The 21,162-nt window shown below is 47.6% G+C and overlaps 1 protein-coding gene and 1 long non-coding RNA gene across 6 annotated transcripts; one reads left to right on the forward strand and one right to left on the reverse strand.

Annotated features, from left to right (window-relative positions):
• Positions 1-26: 26 nt before the first annotated feature.
• On the forward strand, positions 27-11,850 carry WFDC3 (WAP four-disulfide core domain 3). Of its 5 annotated transcripts, none has more exons than XM_082430391.1 (5): positions 27-113; positions 1,959-2,047; positions 10,121-10,252; positions 10,809-10,994; positions 11,615-11,850. In XM_082430391.1, the coding sequence occupies exons 2-5, from the start codon at positions 1,969-1,971 to the stop codon at positions 11,629-11,631; spliced, it is 414 nt and encodes a 137-aa protein (XP_082286517.1). In that variant the 5' UTR covers positions 27-113; positions 1,959-1,968; the 3' UTR covers positions 11,632-11,850. The 5 variants fall into 5 exon arrangements, with proteins under 5 accessions (XP_082286517.1, XP_082286515.1, XP_082286516.1 ...); XM_082430389.1 differs by having other exon boundaries at positions 74-599; XM_082430390.1 differs by having other exon boundaries at positions 74-513; positions 1,956-2,047.
• A 437-nt stretch (positions 11,851-12,287) lies between these two features.
• Positions 12,288-19,693, reverse strand: LOC309645396. Its single transcript, XR_014254864.1, has 2 exons — positions 14,285-19,693; positions 12,288-13,146 (listed from the first exon to the last, which is right to left on the reverse strand). It is a non-coding gene; the product is annotated as an uncharacterized lncRNA (long non-coding RNA).
• Between the last annotated feature and the right edge of the window lie 1,469 nt (positions 19,694-21,162).

Genomic DNA, 21,162 nt, shown 5'->3' on the forward strand with positions numbered 1-21,162 from the left:
ATTGGAGCGCGCCGCCCGCAGGCTCCGGAAGCGCGACGCAGCGAGCGGCAGGGTTACCAGGGGAACCGAGCCGCCGCGTCTCGCCGGGTCCTAGGAGCTTAGAGGCCCTGTGTGTAGGTTGGCCAGGCTCCCTCTCGGGAGCGGCCGCGCCTCGGGTGTAAACTGTGGGTGTTCAGTCAAGGATCTTTCTCTGGCCGGGCCAAGGCCCGTGGAGAAGTGCGGGGCAGGAGGAGGGGAGCAGGTTTTCTCGGGCCGGTGTTGGGGAGCGGAGGGGAGCGTTTGGTACCGAGGCGTCTGCAGTTGTCTCCGGAAAACTAGATTTTAATATGCCTGCCACTCAGCCCCCGGAATTGGATGGGCCTAATGTGAGGACCCCGAAACCCAACAAGAGGGAGTCTGGTCCATGCCATCCCACTCACCCAGCGGTCTCTCCAGGCCTTGACCCCAGGGATTGCCTCTTGGCGTCTGAAGGCATCTGAAGGCATCTGAATGAAGATTCTGGGCTTCTCTCCCCAGATGCGTGATACTGGGATGGGCTGGGGATGCAGGGATTTAACAGCTGTGGAGTTCCCCAGAGCCCCTTTAGCTCTGCATTAGAGGTAAGAGGTCCCTGAATAGAATTGGATCTACTTAATGGGTGGTAGATAAAGTTACTTTTATCAGGTCATAATACGGGGTAATAGAAAGTGCATGAGTTTTGCACTTTTGATATGGTGGTAACACTGACTATGGGATTGGACTGCTTACCTTTGTTCTACTACTTATTAGCTGTGACCCACATTTCTTTCTGTGCCTCAGTTTCCCCATCTGTAGAATGGGGATAATAGTACCTAACACATAGGGTTGCAATGAGGATTAATTGAGTTAATTCATGTAAAGTACTTAGAACCTTGGCAGTAGTAAACCCTCAAACAATGTTATCTGTCATTACTATTATTAAATTCCAGCAGCCACCACTTACTAGCTTAATGACCTTGGCTAATTTTCCCTCTGAAATAGTTTTCTTACTTCTGCAAGATTATTGTGAGGCATAAAATAAATAATGTGTATAAAACACATGTTAGGTCATCAATAAATGTTAATTATCTCCACGCTCCAATATCAGCCTTAAAACAATAAGGCAACTTTCTGGCACCAAATTCTTTGTCCCTATTAAGGAGGTTTTTACCCCTTAACCTTATTAGGCTAAGCAATGCCAGTGGACACTGTTAGGTATCATGGTTGACCAAAGGAATAGATAAAGAAAAATAAAAAGAAATATAGGAAGAAGAGATAAAGAAAGGGAGTATATATGACCTAAGTTACTACTTGAGTCATAGCAACTGTTCTTTCGGGTTTTGTCGACTAACCTTCATATAGTCCAAGAATGCCCTGTATGGGCTAGAGGGACCAAGATGTAGGTTTTTGGTGCATTTATATTAGTTATGAACAAATCTAAACACTGCTTTTCTGTAGTTTTTGGATAGTTTCTAAGCAGTCTGTTCCATTTTCTGTTTTCTAGGTTGCTAGGATGGACAGGAGCCACAGTGCATTTTATTAGCTTTGGTTCTTTTCTTTAGTTGTGTCTCTAGTCCTTTCCTCTCTCATTACAGCTGTAGCTGTGTCCTTCCAAAACCCTCTAGGGCTCTCTTTGATCCTTTATCCAATGGCCATCCCTCCATTTTCTCAGCTGCCCATTAGATTCCTCATCATTGTCCAGGGATGTTGTGTATATTGCAGAGTTTGATCATTCCCATCACGTGTGTCTTTTGGTAGTGCCAGGAATTTTCCCACACTCCAGCAACCAGTCACTTTTCTTCTTGTCAGGAGAAGACATCCTTGGGGATTATAGTGAAAGGGAAAACTTTGTGGCTGGCCTGAGACCGATCCCCTAGTCTTGCCCTTCCCTCGGTTGATGTATTGATACAAGGCAAGGTGTACACGTCTGGCCTGAACTGAGTTCTCATCTCTACCCTCAGCATCATCATCATGTCGAGCTGCCTCTTCCTCCTGAAGGCACTTCTTGCTCTTGGGTCCGTGGCATCCTGGGTGACTGCAGGAGAGCATGGTGAGCTATCATTTGGGATCCCTGGCTAATAGCAATAGAAAACGACTAGAGGAGAAGTCATCCCCTGCCTCCTCCCAGAGTGAGGGTCCTCATTTGGGGAGATGGTCTTCTCTGTAGAACAGAACTGGACGCATAGATTCTTGGGACAGCCAGGATAGGTCTTCCTGGCTTTCTCTGTCCTCTCTGGACAAGGAGATAGCACTTCCAGTCTGGCGTACTAGAGGTTCTAGCTTTTCCCGAAGGCTCTCACCCTAGGGTGAGAATAGGATCGCCCCAAGCTTTCTGTCTCTCTCTCTGCAGAGTGGCTGGTCCATGTGTGGTGCTGGGTGCATGTTAGCGGCTGTGTGGGAGAAGGGGAAAGTGGTTGCAGAAATATTTTGTTTTAAATTTATTTATTTAATTAATTTATTTAATTTATTTATTTTTGGCTGCGTTGGATCTTCGTTGCTGCGCGTGGGCTCTCTCTAGTTGCGGCGAGCAGGGTCTACTCTTCGTTGTGGTGCGCGGGCTTCTCATTGCAGTGTCTTCTCTTGTTGCGGAGCACGGGCTCGAGGCTCGCGGGCTCAGTAGTTGTGGCTCGTGGGCTCTAGAGCACAGGCTCAGTAGTTGTGGCGCATGGGCTTAGTTGCTGTGCGGCATGTGGGATCTTCCTGGACCAGGGCTCGAACCCGTGTCCCCTGCATTGGCAGGCGGATTCTTAACCACTGCGCCACCAGGGAAGCCCCAGAAATATTTTTGACAGGAATTTTGGAGAGACTAAGAGTCCCCGAAGTACATTTGGCTTCCATTCCCTGTTTCTTGAGGCCTCGCCAGTTACCCCAATCTCAAGCGATAACTTTTGCAGCGAAAGAAGGAAAATGCCCTCGCAGTAAGAACCCATGCCAAGAGCCATACCGGGGGGATTCTGCCTGTCTGGCCAGGCAGAAGCGCTGCGGCGCAGGCTGTGCTCGGCTCTGTCGAGGAGGCATCCCTAAGGGTATGCTGGCTTGAGAGGCGAAATCCAAGTCTCCTTTCCGATCTTGCCTCTGGGCTAGATACACCCAGAGAGCTTCCTGCCTCCTAGGTTGGCTCTTGAAATTTAGCTCACCTCTTTTTTCCCCTTTTGGGGGGGTCTCTTCTCCTTTAATCACTCGTGTCCCCAGTTCTTTGCCTTTTGTCAGGAGAGAACAGGCCATTGATTATCTGCATCTTTTACTTTGAACTCAGGGTTCCTGTGAAGGCTGGCCTCCTTCCAGCCAAACCTCCCCAGGTAGCAGGCCCCTTCCCTGTACCCAGTGGCGTTGTCTGCGCCTGGCTTCAGCAGCTCCCTTGGGCAGCCTGCCCGTAAGGGAGAATAGAGTGTTGTACTCTTTGCCAGGACTCTGGAGGGCCAGCTCTGGAACCAGAGCCTGGGAATCTGTCTCACGCGGGTCACTCACTGTCAACTTGTCAGGCCTGGTACAATCTTCGCAGTGTTTGAAGGTGATGGATGAATTGCGGGGGCTGAGGGTGAGGCTGGCAGCCAGGCAAGGCAGCTTGGTGAGCTGCCCTGGGCCCTGGCCAGCCGAGATGGGGCTTCCTCTTTCCTTGGAGCTTGGCAGGTTAGAGCAGGGATCTCTCTGCACCTCTCCCAGAGCCCACTGGCCGAGTGGGGTTCCTCGTCTGGTGGGAAGTAATATTTCTGCTGGGATATTAGCTAACTACTTCTCTACAGTTCCAGTCCTGGAGGAGGGCTGGCCCGCTCACCCAGCGGGACTCGTTGCTACAGCCCACTGCACAGGGAACTCCCCTTCCTGGGCTGTGAATAGTCTCTGCTTTCATTAAGCTCTGATTTGCCAGAAGCTTACCATAGCCTGTCCTGTCTGTTTGGTAACGTGGAGGAATGTCAGGGTGCCTGAGGGCACAGGGCAGACCCTGGGACCTGCTCCCCTGAGGCAGTTCGGGTCTGAGCCTGAACCGGGCTCCTCTGCTTGCTGGCTCTGTGGCCTTGGACAAGTCCTTTCATCTCTTTGAACCTCATTTTTATCATTCTTAAAATGGACATAAGGGTATTTATCTCATAGAGTGATAATGCAGTGTCCATTTGGGCTGCTATAACAGAATACCATAGACTGGGTGGCTTATAAACAACAGAAATTTATTTCTTACAATTCTGGAGGCGGGGAAGTCCAAGATCAAGGTCTAGCAGGTTCAGTGTCTGGGAGGGCCTGCTTCCTGGTTTGTCGACTGCCGTCTTTTTGCTGTGACCTCACGTGGCAGAAGGGCAGTAAGGGCCACTAGTATTCATGAGGGCTCCAGTCTCCTGACTTAATCACCTCCCAAAGACCCCACTTCCAAATACCCTCACTTTGGAGATTAGGTTTCAACATATGAATTTTCGGAGAATACAAATATTCAGTCTACAGCATGCAGTTGAGAAGAAATGTACATAAGAAACTTGTACAAAACCTGCCAAATAATGCCTGACAGCTCATATAGTTATGCCCAGCACCTCGCTGTTCAGGTTCCCTCCCGACTATCTGAGGTCTGGCCTGTCTATTCACTTGCTCACTTATAAATGGATTCAATACATATTGAGTGTCTACCCTACCTGGCATTTGGGCATCCTGGGGTGAGCATGGTAGCCACGGCCCTTGCTCTCATGGAGCTCACCCTCTGACGTGAGACACAGTAAATAATCATAAACGAGCAATAATAACCACCAGTCGTGATGAGTGCAATGAAGGGAAAGAAAAGAGAGGGAAAGGGGAGGTATCATTTTAAGTTGGAGAATGAGAAGGAGCTGGCCATTGGGTGGAGTGCTATGAAGAGGGAACTGCAGGGGCAAAAGCAGTAGAGTAGGGCAGGGCTTACTATTTTAAGGAGTTGAAAGGTCAGTGTGGCTGGAGAACAGAGATGGAGAAGGAAGGTGGTTCCAGTTGAGGCAGAGTCCAGGCTTTGGGGGAGTCTCCGGGGCCTCTGTCTAAGGCTTTATTGTAAGTGCAGTGGGAGGCCTTTAAAGGGGGCTATAAAAGCAGGAGAGGCCTGATCCAGTTTTCATTTTAAAAAGGCTACTCTGCTGGTGTCTGAAGAATGGATGGGGCGAATGTAGAAGATGGCAGGCCAGTTAAGAGGCCAATATGCCAGGCTGGATGGGGGGTGATCATGGCTCAGACTAGGGTGGTGACAGTGGAGACCTGGAAGAGTGGCAGACTTGAAGTACTTTTGAGGGTGAAGCTGACAGGCTCGGAGAAAGAAGTTAGCAGATGTGGGTGTTAAGGAAAAGGAAGTGTCAAAAAGGGTGGTGAGTGTCTGGCTGGAGCTGTTGGGTGATGGTGGTGGTCTTTACTGAGAAGGGGACAACTTTGGGAGGAGAAGGAGGAGATTTTGGAGTGAAGGTTCAGATTATGGCCTAAGAGTTGTCCCCTCTGGCTCCCTCATGGCGCCCCTCCCACTGCATGAAAGTTGAACCCTCCTGATCCCCCGTGACCCTCTGTTTTGCTTATTACGACATGTGCATTATTATTATTTTTAAAAAACATTTATGGGCTTCCCTGGTGGCACAGTGGTTAAGAATCCGCCTGCCAAGGCAGGGGACACGGGTTCGAGCCCTGGTCCGGGAAGATCCCACATGCCGCGGAGCAACTAAGCCCGTGCGCCACAACTACTGAGCCCGCACACCTAGAACCCGAGCTCCGTAACAACCGCAACAAAGAGTAGCCCCCTGCTCGCCGCAACTAGAGAAAGCCCGCGCGCAGCAACGAAGACCCAACGCAGCCAAAAATGAGTAAATAAATAAATAAATTTATTTTTTAAAAAAACAAACATTTATTTATTTATGTATTTATTTATTTATTTATTTGTGTTGGGTCTTTGTTGTGGCAGGCGGGCTCCTTAGTTGTGGCTTGCCATATCCTTAGTTGTGGCATGCAAACTCTTAGTTGCGGCATGCATGTGGGATCTAGTTCCCAGACCAGGGATCGAACCAGGGTCCCCTGCACTGGGAGCGTGGAGTCTTTTAAAATAAATTTATTTATTATTTATTTATTTATTTTTGGCTGCATTGAGTCTTCGTTCCTGCACGCAGGCTTTCTCTAGTTGCGGCGAGCAGGGGCTACTCTTCCTTGCGATGCGCGGGCTTCTCATTGCAGTGGCTTCTCTTGTTGCGGAGCACAGGCTCTAGGTGCGTGGGCTTCAGTAGTTGTGCCACGTGGGCTCAGTAGTTGTGGCTTGCAGGCTCTAGAGTGCAGGCTCAGTAGTTGTGGCGCATGGGCTTAGTTGCTCCGCGGCATGTGGGATCTTCCTGGACCAGGGCTCAAACTCGCGTCCCCTTCATTGGCAGGCAGATTCTTAAGCACTGAGCTACCAGGGAAGCCCTGGAGTGCAGAGTCATAACCACTGCGCCACCAGGGAAGTCCCACGACATGTACATTGTGTCCTTCGTATGCATTGATGGCATGGGCTCCCTGTGTGTTTGGGTCCCCTTTTCTGAAACCTCACTGCTGGTTGTACAGCTAGCTAAGAGTTGACACAGCAGACCCAAGACTGATATTCTCAGAAAGGCCTGCGCACAAGATTGGCCTTGGTGGGCTTCTGGGAATTTGGATTTTGAGACGGTTCCTGCCACCGTAACTAATAAGAGTGGTTTGAGCTAGGCAGAGAGCGCCCATGTGACCAGCCCCCGGGAAGAACCCTAAGTCTCCAGTGAGCTTCCCTGGTAGATACCACTTCACATGTATTGTCACAATTCCATACTGGAGGAATGAAGTCATCCTGTGTGACTCCCCTGGGAGAGGACTCTTGGAAGCTTGCGCCTGGCTTCCTCTGGACTTCACCTCGTGCACCTCTTCCCTTTGATGATTTTGCTTTGTATTTTTGTGCTGTCGTAAATCATGGCCATGGGTACAACTGTATGCCGAGTCCTGTGAGTCCTAGTGAATCACCAAAACTAGGAGTGGTCCTGGGGGTTCCAGGCACACTAGTTTATTTATAAGTTTTCCTAACCCCTGAAACTGTCTACCACTGGGTCTTTTGGCAGAACTGAGCTGAGTCCCAGTGCTTGTTGATTCGGTTTTGGGTGATCGTTGCGGAGTGCAGGGGATCACCGTGATGTGGATTAAAGGGCACTGGACCTAGTGTCAGAGCTGGGGGTTTGGGACCCAATTCTGTGACCATTGACCTCAGGCCAATCCTTCCCCCTTCTGGGTGTCTGTCTGTTTGCAAGAGAAGAGGAGTAGCTCTGAAGGCTCAGAGGGCCCTTCTTGGCTTAAGAAGTTTTGAAATTTCACTTTTCTGCCAGCAGCTGCTGTTCTTCCCTAGTGGAAGGTTGGAGCTGGGGCAACGGTAAAGACTAAGTGTGAGTATTTCCTAGGCTTCAGCTTTTTATTCTACATTTCTGGTGATAGCTTGGGATCTTGGGATAGGGGCATATCTGGAGGCTAGGGATGACCATCCCCGTTCTGGCTATCATTCCTATTTCTCATCCTGATTCCTGCTAAGATACCTGTGAGGTGACCGGAAACCATGTGTTATGAGGAACTGAGCTTACCTAGCCTGGCAAAGCTAAGACAGTGAAAGGCAGAGGATGGCTAAAGAGATGGCATGAGCCATGTTTTTGCCAGGTCTCTGGGAATAGGAAAAGGACCAATGAATAGAAACAGATTTCAGTTGAGTATAAAGAAGGACTTCCTTATACCTAAGCCTGTCTAGCTGGAGTATAAGGATGGCATAGTCTGGCTTGGAGGTATTGAAGCCCCCTTAATTCCAGCTGTTCAAGCTGAGAGGAGGGGATTGTTTGGCAGGGATTCAAGCATCAGATATGGTATTAGACTGGGTGGCTCTGCTGGGCACTGGTCCGAGGGGATGTGCTGTGACCCTCAGGGCTTCAGCCTGTCTTCCAAGGGTCCCTTCATTGCTTCTACTATTTGACAAAACCCCAGGGACCTCAAGGAAGCCTGGCCTGGGAGAGGGTAGGGCTTTGGTCTCTACGCCTGGTCCTGAGGATGAGGGCAGAGGTAGCAGCGTGCTCCTGGCATTGGTTACTTCAGAGTCGGGCCCGGAAAAATGGTGACATCTGGGAAGTGTGGTATTCTAGGCCTCCACTCTAGGGCACACGGTATGACTTGGTGAGAAGTTTATTTTGCTGTGTTTCTCCCTACCAGGGAGATTTTTTTTTATGCCCAGCCTTCTCAACCGTGGGGTAAAAGGCTTTGTTCCTTGTTAAATGGATTTTAGTGTTTGTCAGACAGGTGGGGAGGTGTGGAGAGATACATCTGGTGGTTACAGTGACCATATTTTCTGAATAAAAAATATCAAGACACATAGTCGTGACACAAGCGGGCAATGGCAAAAAATATTTGAAATAGGGGCTATTCCGAAAAATCCTAGGATGCCAGGTTACTATATCTTGATTGTTTAGCTGCATGTATTCTCTGGAGTCCAATACTTGCTTCTTCCATCATGTCAGACTTCCCGGAGCCAGCTGTGTCTAATCGTATGTACATGTTCTTTCTCAGAGGCACTGGGCCAGTCCTGTCTTGGTTTTCTACAAAGCTTGAATTGCCTGTCATTTTCCCCTCCATTTAAAAAACTTGAAATAAACACTGAGAGGAATGAGTCATGGTGAGTGGGTTTGGTTTGGATGTGACTTCTTGGGTGTGCCTGCCCCCATGGACCTGGCCTGTTGCCCACATGTCTTAAGGATGGTGTAGTAGAAAGAGTGCTTCACTGCAAACCAAGAAGCTGAGTTTTGTCCTGCTTTGCCGCTGACTCACTCTGCAGTTCTGGGCCAACCTCTTCTCTTCTCTGAGTTCCATTATCTTCTTAGGGGCTGTGAAAGGGCACATCAAGAATGTGTTTGGCTACGTGAAGCAGAAAATGAAACCAACAGGGAGTTTTCTTTCTCACATAACAAGAAGTCCTGAAGTCAGCGCCAGGGCTGGTGTGGTGGCTTCACGATGAAGCAATTTCTCTCTCTCTCCTTTGCAGTTCTTGACTTTGTCTTCATACTGGTTGCCTCCTGGTTGCAAGAAGGCTGCTCTGATTCCTTGTCTGTCTTTGGACTGGAAGAAGCAAGAAACGAGGGGGCAGTTTGACAGTTGTATTCCCTGAACCAACAATGCAAAAGTTTTCCCAGCTTATATCTTTGTTTGTGGTCACCCCTAGTTACAAGGGAATATGGGGGAAGCAAATCATTTTAGCTGACTGGCCTCACTGCCTCTCTGAACAAGCCTGGGATTCTATTCACAAGTGCTTCAGTTATTTATTGCCACCTAACAAACCATCCCCAAACTTAGCGACCTAACACAGTGCATTCTTTTTTTTTTTTTTCCCCCAAAGCCCCAATCCTGAAGTCATCAACATTAACACAGTGCATTCTTTCTCACAGTTGTGTGGGTTTGTGGGTTGGCTTGGCTTGGCTGGGCTTAGCCGGGCAGTTCTTATACCCAGTGGCTCAGCTGAGGTCCTTCATGCAGCTGGGAGCTCCCTGGCAAGTTCCACTGTGGCTGGAATGTCCAGGATGGCCTCTCCTCCTCCAGGTTCTCCCTCCGGAGGCGTCTCATTATCCCGCAGCCTAGCCCAAGCTGCTTTACAGCATGGTGGCTGGTTTCCAAGAGGGAGTGTTCAAGCCCCAGTATGCAAGTGTTGCTCAAGCCTCTGCTTGCATCATACTTGGCTGGTGTCCTGTTGGTCAAAGCAAGTCACCCAGTCAAGCCCAGAGACAGTATGGGAGGGGGCTACCCAAGAGCATGTATTCCAGCAGCCAGCAGTGTTGATGTCGACCACAGTAAGCAAGAAGGGAGGATGAATATGGAGGTGGCAGCTAGTGCGTTTGCCACAATGTGTTAGACCTCAACAGTGCTTTTCGGTCTGTGAGTCTGGATATCTATTTAGTATTTTGCAGTCGGCATTAAAAAAAAAAAAGAAATAGAATATAAAGTGTCAGCATTGCATATACATGTATGCACATAAATATGTACATTTTACACATAAATAGGTATAAAATACACACGGGACTCAATGGAAAATGTATTTTGTACTCAGAGTCCCAATAAAAATAACTGGAAACACGGGGCTTGAACACCTCTGGGCCCCAGTGCTCTGATTTTATGGCAGAGTTTGGCAGTGAGTGTCCTGCCGACCCCCTTCCGTGTGAAGAGCTGTGTGATGGGGACGCATCCTGTCCTCAGGGGCATAAGTGCTGCAGCACCGGCTGTGGCCATGCCTGCCATGGAGACATTAAGGGAGGTATGTCGGCTCTTTGGGGAAGACTTGAGTGCTCCTGGGGTCCCAGGGCTGGCTTGGGAGGGAGCCTCTGTGGCCTTCTTCTCTTTCTCTTCGTGGGAGGAGTCAGGGTTCTCATCTTTCCACTCCTCCTAGCCCCTCAACCCAAAGCAACCTCCTCCAAGGACCAAGGGGCCCATGTTGGCATTGAAAGAACTAGAGGAAGGCAGTGGGTGTTAGTAGGAAGCCCAAGCATAGGGGGAGAGGGTGGTACACTGGGAGCCTTGCTCCTTCTGCATCCCACCCAGCCCAGCCCCAAACCCACAGAGGTATCAAGTCCCAAGGTACCTCTAGGGAACTCCCTGTGGGACACCATTTGGAAATCATTAGTCCAGATGCTCTCTTGGGGCCCTGCAGGGGCTCGGATCCTTGAACTTCAAGGTTTCCCAGCCAGATCTTTGGTTAAGATCTAGTTAGAATCAGGGATGGATTCATCTGGAGCTTCTAAGTCCCAGATGGGAACTTGGAGTCATTGGAGCCAACCCTCCTGTCTCTATACCTATGCCTGTTTATCCCACAGGGCGGGCTGGTGATTGTCCAAAAATTTTGGCGGGCCTGTGCGTTGTCAGCTGCATGGCGGATGAGAACTGCCAAGCTGGGGAAAAGTGCTGCAAGTCAGGCTGTGGCCGTTTCTGCGTCCCGCCAGTCCTGTCACCCCAGCTGGCCCTGAACCCCAACCGGACCATCAGGTCTAATTTTGAATTAGGTGAGTACAGCCCATTGTTTGCAATAACAACGGCCTTAACTGCTATGTACAGAGCACTGGCTTAGGTGCTGGGTGGGGACTCCAGAAGGGCAAGACAGTTTTTGCCCTGGAGCGTCTAGTTGGAGAGAAAGATTCTATGTCACAGATCAGAACCCTTGTATAGGCAGTATGCGTGTATAGGTGATGAGAGTAAGTGTGGCTCCTTGGGAAGGTCCTTCTCCTAGAAGTAGGATTTGATCTGGGCCCTAAGGCCTAGGCAGGATGTGACCAAGGGAGGAGAGCACAGAGAACATGCTGCATGGGTGGTCTGGTGACGGTCAGCAAAGGCACAGAGGGGGTAATGTATGTGATGTGTTTGGGGAGCTGGGATGGAGGTGGTGAGAGAGTGGGTAAGGGAACAGACAGGCTGTTTTCTGAACAGGAAATATCAGGTTGGTCAATGAATGATAAGAGTCTTCAATACCAGTTTAGACTGGATTGTCTGGGAAGCAGGGAGCCATTTAAGGCCTTTGAGAGCAATCTTTGCCAAACTTCTCCAGGGTGGAAGGGAAAAAAAAAACACGTTGGGGAACTGGATCCAGGAGGGCACAGTTGTGACCTGATGTTTCTTCTACTTGCAGAGATCCCGGTGCCCTAGCTGTCCTGAGGTGTCCTGAGTTTCTTTGGTGACTCCGGGGGGCTTGTCCTGGTAGCCAGGAGAGGATGATGTCCTGGGGCTTGTGACACCCCCAGGGACTTTCATTGCCCTCTCTGCTCTGTTTCTGTTCTTGCTGCTGCCCTGAGCGTAGGAAACCCAGCCCTGGGCTTGGGCAGTGGGTGTGTGGTGCTTCTTTTCCCCAATAAAGGCCGATGCTGACCCTCTTGTCTGTGCTCTTTAGGGCTAAGATGAGGAAAGAGAGCAAGGGGGTCTGAACGTGGCTGTGGGATTATGGGACTGACTTATTTAGGAAGGATAGGGGATCCCTTCTTTCTGAGAACACTGGAAATGGATGCTGGTTGGGAGGGGCCAGGGGGGAGAAGGGTGGAAGCCAAACCCGGGGTGACTTGCCATAGACTTGTCCAGGAGTGGGACAGTCAGGCCTCTTTTTGGACTTGCTGACCTTTCTTTTGTTGGAGAATATGAGTTGGGGAATGGAACTGGGGTGAGTGGCTAGTTTTTTGAGTCGCTTGGATGGTCCCACCTTGGCTCACCTTCTTTGGGGGCCAGGCCTTGGCTCCAAGACAGTTGTTTTGTCCCCTCCAGGTAGCTTTGCTGTAGGGAGGGATGTCTTTAGGTTCTTGGGACCAAGATAATTTTTTTTTTTTAATTTTATTTATTTATTTATTTATTTATGGCTGTGTTGGGTCTTCGTTTCTGTGCGAGGGCTTTCTCTAGTTGCGGCAAGTGGGGGCCTCTCTTCCTCGCGGTGCGCGGGCCTCTCACTCTCGCGGCCTCTCTTGTTGTGGAGCACAGGCTCCAGACGCGCAGGCTCAGCAATTGTGGCTCACGGGCCTAGTCACTCCGCGGCATGTGGGATCTTCCCAGACCAGGGCTCGAAGCCGTGTCCCCTGCATTGGCAGGCAGATTCTCAACCACTGCGCCACCAGGGAAGCCCCAAGATAATTTTTTAAAAGAATATTTTTTATGTAGACAAAAAATATATTCTATATCTTGGAGATCCTTTATGCCATCACATACATTCTTTTAATAGAGCTCCATGAAAATAACTAACCAGTTACCTCTTGTTGGACATTAACATTTTTGCACATATAAAAATCATGGTCTACTTTTGCAGATAAATCTGGGTAAATTCTTAGCAGTAGAATCCTAGTTTCTTAAATAGAACCTGGCAAAAAACAAGCTCTCAGTAAATATTTGTTGAATGAATGAAAGAATGAATGTAATTCCCAAGTCTATCTCATTAGGAGTTTGTTGGGCTGAAATTAATAGAAAACCCAACTAATAGTGGCTTAGCCAATAAAGACATTTAATTTTCTCACGTCAGAGTCTGGAGAGAGGCAGTGAGGCTGGTTCAGCAGCTGGACCGAAACACTGATGGCCAGAGTCACTTCTTCCATCTCCACCATCCTCAGTGTGCTGGCTTTTGTTCTTGTGCCGGTCACCTCATGGGTATGGGATGGTTGCTGCAGCTCTAGATGTCACAACAGGAAGCTGTGTGTAGAGGGCAGTGGTGAAAAGACCTGTACAGCAAACCATGCTCTCCTTTTCTTGATGGAGAGTGGCTTCCCCAGAAGCCACAGCTTTCCCAGGCTTCCCTTGTCACCTCATTGGCTGGAGCTGCAAGGAAGGCCTGGAAAGCAAATGTCTGCAAACGCTAATGGGAAAGTGACCTAAGATCTTAAATTAATCCTGCTTCATCCCTGAGGCTGAGGCAGGTGACCACGTGGCTATAAAAATCGAGGTTCTAGAATGGATAAACAACAAGGTCCTACTGTATAGCACAGGGAACTATATTCAATATCCTGTGATACATCATAATGGAAAAGAATATGAAAAAAGAATGTATATATATATATAAATGAATCACTTTGCTGTACAGCAGAAATTAACACAATCTTGTAAATCAACTATACTTACAAAAAAAAAAAATTGATGGGACTTCCCTGGTGGTTCAATGGTTAAGAATCCACCTGTCAATGCAGGGGACGCGGGTTCGATCCCTGGTCCGAAAAGATCCCACATGCCGCGGAGTAACCAAGCCCGTGTGCCACAACTACTGAGCCTGTGCTCTAGAGCCTGCGAGCCACAACTACTGGGCCCGTGTGCCCCAATTACTGAAGCCCGCATGCTCTAGGGCCCGCATGCTGCAACAACTGAGCCTGTGTGCTGCAGCTACTGAAGCCCGCGCGCCTAGCGCCCGTGCTCCTCAACAAGAGAAGCCACTGCAATGAGGGGCCTGGGCACTGCAACGAAGAGTAGCCCCCGCTCGCCACAACTAGAGAAAGCCCACGTGCAGCAACGAAGACCCAATGCAGCCAAAAAAAATAAAATAAAATACACAACTTAAAAAAAAAGCGCTGAGAATTAAAAAAAAAAAAAAATCGAGGTTCTATTAGCAAGAAGGAAGGAGGGGATGCTTTTGGGATAGGTAGGTAATGAACTGTGTGTACCATACTGGGTCAAAGGACATACGCATTTAAAATTCGGACAGAAATTTCTAAGTAGGCAGGGCTTTTGTAACAAGAAAAAAAAAGGTATCACTGCTCATGTTGAATATTGCAGAAATGCTTTTGTAATTCCCAACTTTAATGGAAAAAGGTGAAGTATAAATTTTAAAAAAACTTCTCACCACTGCTGAGTTTTTGTGCCCCCTTTTCCTCCTCTGTCTTCATACTGGCATGTGGTATTCTGGTTTCTGCTGGTTTAGAACATTCATCTCTTGGAGTAGAGGAGACATATGACAGCATTGCCTGATCTGAAAAAGAGTGGCTGGCGTGAGCCTCGGGGTGGTCATCCTAGGGACACCCATGGCTCCAGGCTAACATTGCAGGGAGCTGGGAAGGACCGGGGTCTGTGATGGGCTGATGAACATTTTAGCCAATCCCTCTTCCATTGTTTTGCTTATCATTATATATTGGATAAGCAATATTTATTTGTTAATTATTGTTTATTAAAACAATCAAAATAATATTATACATGCATCTAGTTGGAAAAATCAATATGGAAGAGTTTTCAATGAAAGATAATCTGGGGATCTTAAAATACTGTAGGATGATTTTCTGCCAGGTGGGGAGCAGGACTGGAGAGGGAGGTGTGAGCTCCAGGTGCAGCTCAGGCTGAGCACTGGGAGAGGGGTCCCTTCCAGATCTTTCCTTCTCATCTGGGGCAGCCCATCCTGTCTGCATGGGAGCTGCTGACCTGCCTATAGGTAGCAAGTTCCTGAGAGAGAGAGGAAGATAGAAAGGGGAGGGAGGGAGAGAGAGAGAGAGAGGAGGAAAGGGCTGAAGGGCTGAATTTGAACTTGGAGCTGGAGGTCAAGGGCTGAGAGGAGGCCAAATTCCACGTATGGCACCCTACAACACCCCCCCCTCCCCCCTGCGCACCTCCAAGACCTTTCTAGGCAGCTTTTCCTACTGTTGTACCTTAAACCAAAGAAGCCATCAGAACCTTTCCTTCCTGCGAGTCGTAAGGCCTCTGTGGACCCTGGCCCTACTCCCTAACCTTACACCCTGAAATTAGCTTCTGACCTGGTAGAAAAGCCACACACCTCCCCCTCCCTAATTCTCAGCTTCCTGCTGGTTCACCTTGTGAACTTCCTGGGTGAAATTTGAAACCAGCCCCTTACTCTGGAGGGCACACAGAGGGCAGAGAGAGAAGAAAGAGGCAGAGCACTCGGATTGGTAGGTGGCAGTTTTAAACAGCAAGGGAACTTACTTGTTTGTTTGGGGGCGGGCTCAAGACCAGCCAATCTCTGCATCCGCCTCCAGAAGCTTAAAAGTTTACCGGGAGGCCTTAGCCTGGTTCAGCTGCGTACACCGTACACCGACCGTGTGGATGGTCTCAACAGCATCCCTCTCTTAAGGCTGCATCCTTGGAACACCTCCCACTGTGGGAACAGTGGGCAGAAGGTACATTCCAAGCACGGGGGAGGGGGTGAGGAGCCTCCGATTGCCCGGGTCCCATGCACGGGTCAACCAGCGGTCACGTCCTCTCGATGACCTCCTCTAATAAATCCTCACCCTGGGCAGGATTTTCTGAGGTTCTGACACTTGCCAGTCCTCAAGTATGGGTTGACCAAGACCTGTTCTTTGACCAGAGCCAGTGAGTCTTGCAAGTCTTCCCTTCTCCATCCCTTTCCTGACCATCTGGTGGTAGGAGTCCCTAGCTCCACACGTGCACTGAGCCCTGACAGCACCATGAACTCCTGCATCCTCTCCCTGTCGTCCTTCTGGATCTCACTGCTGTCTGGTGGGGCACAATGTAATTGGGGAGTGGTGCACGTGGGATGAGAGGGGCAGGAGGCGCAACCCATGCCCCAGGCAAGGGGCCCTCTTGTCAAAGAGGTCAGTGCAGAGAAGGGCAGCCTCATTTAGATTCACAAGCATAAGTAAAGAATGAAGAAACCCCCCCATAGGAGTTCACAGGGAACACTTTTTGAGCACTATGTCCCAGGCGCCAAGCTAAGAACTTTCCATGCACAATCTCATTTAATCCTCATAGTGGCCTTGAGAAGTCCCATGTTTTTCAGATGAAGAAACTGAGTCAGAAGTTTATTTTTTTATTTAAAAAATTTTTATTTTATTGAAGTATAGTTGATTTACAATGTTGTGTTAATTTCTACTGTACAGCAAAGTGATTCAGGTATACATATACACACATTCTTTTTCATATTCTTTTCCATTATGGTTTATCACAGGATATTGAATATAGTTCCCTGTGCTATACAGTAGGACCTTGTTGTTTATCCATTCTCTATATAATCGCTTACATCTGCTAACCCCAAACTCCCAATCCATCCCTCCCTCACCCTCCTCCCCCTTGGCAACCACAAGCCTGTTCTCTATGTCTGTGAGTCTATTTCTGTTTTGTAGATATGTTCATTTGTGTCGTATTTTAGATTCCACATATAAGTGATATAATATGGTATTTGTCTTTCTCTTTCTGCAGAGTCAGAAAGTTTAAATAACTTGCCCGAAGTCCCAGAGTTAAGTCAGAGGGCTAGTTTGAACCTTGGTCTGTTTGACCTCAAAATTCTTCTAAATTATTTTTTTTTATATTTACTTATTTATTTTGACTGCACAGGGTCTTAGTTGCGGCATGCGGTATCTTCATTGCGGCATGTGGGCTTCTTAGTTGCAGCATGTGGACTCTTAGTTGCGGCATGCATGCGGGATCTAGTTCCCCAACCAGGGATCGAACCCGGGCCCCCTGCTTTGGGAGCATGCAGTCTTACCCATTGGACCACCAGGGAAGTCCCTCTTCTAATTTTAATATTCTACTTTCTCTAACTATAAAGTAGTGGTAGGCTAGTGGTTTGGGATCCACTGCGACAGTCTGAGAAGTAAGATAAAGAGCGACAGGCAAGGATAACTCTGCATCATGTTCTCCCTTTCATACGTCCTCATTTATACTCTGTCATCATGTCCTTATATACTGACCGTCAGACCATCAGGTAACAGCTCTTAAATTATTTTCTTCCAACGACAACCTGGACCCCAGCTCCAGTCTGGACCAGGACACCAGCGCACTCAGGACAGGGAAATTGTTACCGAGTCCAAGCTCGCTCTGCTAGCTGCACGACAGGCCAATAAATTGGAGACGAGGTGTTGAGGGAAGGAATACAAAGCCGGCAGACCAAGGAGATGGCAGAATAGTGTCTCCGATAATTCATTTTATCAGGGTTTGGATGCCAGTTTCTTTTATAGCCCAGAGAGGGGGAGGAGATGAGGAAGTAAAGTAAAAAGGCCATAAATTTTGCAAGTATCCCTTGGAATGGCCAGCCTTGGTGAGGGGATGTGTTAATTTCTTCTTTCTTGCAGCCATCCACAGGTGGGCAGGGTTCCCTGAAGCAGGCCATTATGTCTGATTATAGTAACAAAACGCAAAGCAAAGGTTAAAGTCAAAGAAACAGATCGAACATGGAGTCCGATTTAGCTCTTCCTGTTAAAAAATGAAATGGAGCTTGTGAGGGTGTCTCATCCAGACACTGAAGATGAGGCGTAGGGTGCTCAGTGAGGGATCAAGACCTGTTTGGAGTGGTAGTGGGGCTCAGATGCTCCTCCTCTGGGACCCCAGGCTTAGCTGCGCTTTGGGGGCTGGGAGTTTTGAGTGGAAGGGAATTCCTTGTTGGTGCTTTTATGCTCAGAGCCACCAGAGGGCAGCAGAGGTCGTCATAGACCATTTCCAGGCAGGAGAAACGTTATTCTGAGTTCGTCCCAGCTTTTTCAATCCGCTTTGAGAAAAAGTTACATAGCTGGGTCTATACTCCAGATCCCTACTGAATTACATGTAATAAAGTAAGACCTAACATTATGGCCTTCCTTTTCATATGATGTGGAATGCTTCTGCACTTTTGGTAACATTTATCTTGGGGACATTATCCATTATGTTGTATCAATGTTTCTTGTACCAAAGTCACAGGGCAAATTCCTTGCGGAGCTCAAGATCAGGAGTTTCCCTCTCATGATAAACTGTTATGAGAATGGGAAATAATTTATTGGACATCTCTTATGTTGCTATCGAGAGGTGATGTTTCATTTTGGCTACCAGGAAGCCAAGAGCTTGTTTTTTTTTTTTTTTTTTAATTGGAGTAGAGTTGCTTTACAATGTTGTATTAGTTTCTACTGTACAACAAAGTGAATCAGCTATACGTATACATATATCCCCTCTTTTTTGGATTTCCTTCCCATGTAGGTCACCGCAGAGCATTGAGTAGAGTTCCCTGTGCTAGGCAGTAGGTTCTCATTAGTTATCTATTTTACATATAGTATCAATAGTGTATATATGTCAATCCCCATCTCCCAATTCATCCTACCCAAGAGCCTGGGTTTTGGAGCCAGGGCTGGGTTTGAATTTAGACTCTTTGTTGCTTATTATCTCTATGCAAAATGAATGAGGATAATAACATTATCACTTTGCCCACCTCACAAGATTTCTGGGAAGAGTCAACATATAAAGTAAGCACTTAGCACAGAGCCTGACACAAAATGCACACCCAATGAATGTTAGCTATTGTTACTCAGTTTCTGTACCCTCTTTTACTGTCTCTGACTTTTTTTTTTTTTACTCTCGGTTCAATGATTTTTCAGTTTTATGGAATCTGTTTTATAGTATTAAGTTCCTCAAATCCTGTTTGGAGGAAAGTGGTGTATACATGTATGAGAGGTTAGTACCAGTTAGAATTCTTAGGCAGAAAGAAATATCTAGAGCAGCACTCTCCAATGGAAATATATTGCAAGCCACATTTGCATTTCAAATTTTCTAGTAGCCACATTAAAAAAGGAAAAAGTTTGGTGTTTACTCAAAAAGTGAAATATAGAATTACCCTGTGACCCAGCAATTCTATTCTCAGGCATATACCTAAAGGAATTGAAAACAGGTGTTTAAACAAAAACTTGCACATGAATGCTCATTGATATGCTATTTACAATTGCCAAAAGCTGGAAGCAACCCAAATGTCCATCAGTGGATAAATGGATAAACAAAATAGAGCATATCCATCCAATGGAATATTATTTGGCCTTAAAAGCAATGAAGTACTGACATATGCTACAGCCTGGATGAGCCTGGAAAACATCATGGTAAGTGAAAGAAGCCAGACACAAAAGCCCACATTCAAACGAAATATCTAGAATAGGCAAGTCCGTGGAGACAGAAAGCCAGTTAGTGGTTGTCAGGTCTGGTTTTAGAACAGAATTACAGTTTGCCCTTGAACAACATGGTTTTGAACTGTGTGGGTCCACTTAAGTGTGGATTTTTTCCAATAGTAAACACTGCAGTGCTGGTTGGTTGAATCAGAGGATGCGGGACTGTGGATCCAGAGGAGCTTCGTATAGGGAGGGCTGCCTATAAGTTATACTCAAAGTTTCTACTGTGTGGAGTGTCGGTTCCCCTAACCCTGGCCTGGTTCAATGGTCATCGGTACTCAAGTGGGCTTTTTAATGTACAGATTTCCAAATCCCATCCCAGATATATATATATATATATATATATATATATATATATATATATATATATATATATATATATATATATATATATTTATTTATTTATTTATGGCTGTGTTGGGTCTTCGTTGCTGTGCGCGGTCTTCTCATTGCAGTGGCTTTTCTTGTCGTGGAGCACCGGCTCTAGGGGGCTTTAGCAGTTGTGGCACCTGGGCTCAGTAGTTGTGGTTCGCGGGCTTAGTTGCTCCGCGGCATGTGGGATCTTCCCGGACCAGGGCTTGAACCCGTGTACCCTGCATTGGCAGGCGGATTCTTACCCAGTGCGCCACCAGGGAGGTCCCCCGGGAGGTCCCCCATCCCAGATATTTTGATTCAGTAGGTCAAAACTAGGGCAGGCCAAAGAAGCTGCTTGTTTATTTATTAGTAGTTATTTTAAAAGTGCTCCTCAGGGGATTCTAGTAGGTGATCTGGTTTGGGGATCTCTGAATTAGAAGTTTGTGAAAATGAAACTGAGCAGGACCCTGTGGGGCTTCTGGGCACAGAAGCCTTTCTGTGTCCCCCCATTTCTTGGTAATAGGCTTCAGCCTCCATGACCTTCCCTGAGTCCCAAAGGGCAGATTCAAACAGTTGCTAATCAGGGAAGGGAGGGGATGCAGAGACAAGGAAGGAGCAGTGGAGAAACAGTAGTGCAGCCTTGGGGCAGGTTCCCAGTTCTGCCTCAAGGGATACACATAACAATATCTTTGAGCTCTTCTGCAGAACTAAAACCCCCAACAAATGGAAGATAAACTACTTGATGAGGCATCCTTCATTCCAGAGAGAAAGTCATAGTTTGATAACATCGAGAACCATAAATGCTCATCAGGAGACCGCCTGAGGCCAGATGAAACAGGCCCTGCACACACCCTGATCTTTATCAGCGGCCCACTCCTCACCAAATTCCCCTCCCCGCCTTTGCCAGGCAAAACAATAAAGCTATTCTTTTCTACTTCACCCAAAACTCTGTTTCCAAGATTCCATTTGGCATCAGTGCGCAGAGGCCAAGTGTTCAGCATCAAAAGCCCCTCTCAGCTACAAGGATCTGTGAGCCCAATTCAATAAACTTTTCTTTTTTTTTGGCCGTGCAGTGTGGCAAGCCAGATTTTAGTTCCCTGACCAGGGATCAAACCCCTGCCCCCCTGCAGTGGAAGCATGGAGTCTTAACCACTGGACTGCCGGGGAAGTCCCATCCTAATTCAGTAATCTGAAATGTTCATCTAGCCTTTACCATTCTCTTGTTTTTCTAAAGCTTTCCCATTTGTTCAGAGCTGTTTATATGCTTGGAGTCATGAGTCTTTTTTGTTATTCCTTTTCTCCTCCCTCTCCCCCCTTCCTTCATCTCTTCCTTTTCCAGTTTATTATCTTTTGAAAAAACTGCATAATCATTGTTGAGATATCCAAACAATACAGAAAAGTTCAAAGAGGAAGATCTCCTGGCCCACAGATAACCGTCACAAGTGTTGATATGGGTAGCAATCAGGGGAAGTGCCCGTGGTTCTGTAATATAGGCGTTTGTCATTCA

This window comes from Balaenoptera physalus, assembly GCF_965194825.1.
Source record: "Balaenoptera physalus genome assembly, chromosome: 16".
NCBI classification, from domain to species: domain Eukaryota; kingdom Metazoa; phylum Chordata; class Mammalia; order Artiodactyla; family Balaenopteridae; genus Balaenoptera; species Balaenoptera physalus.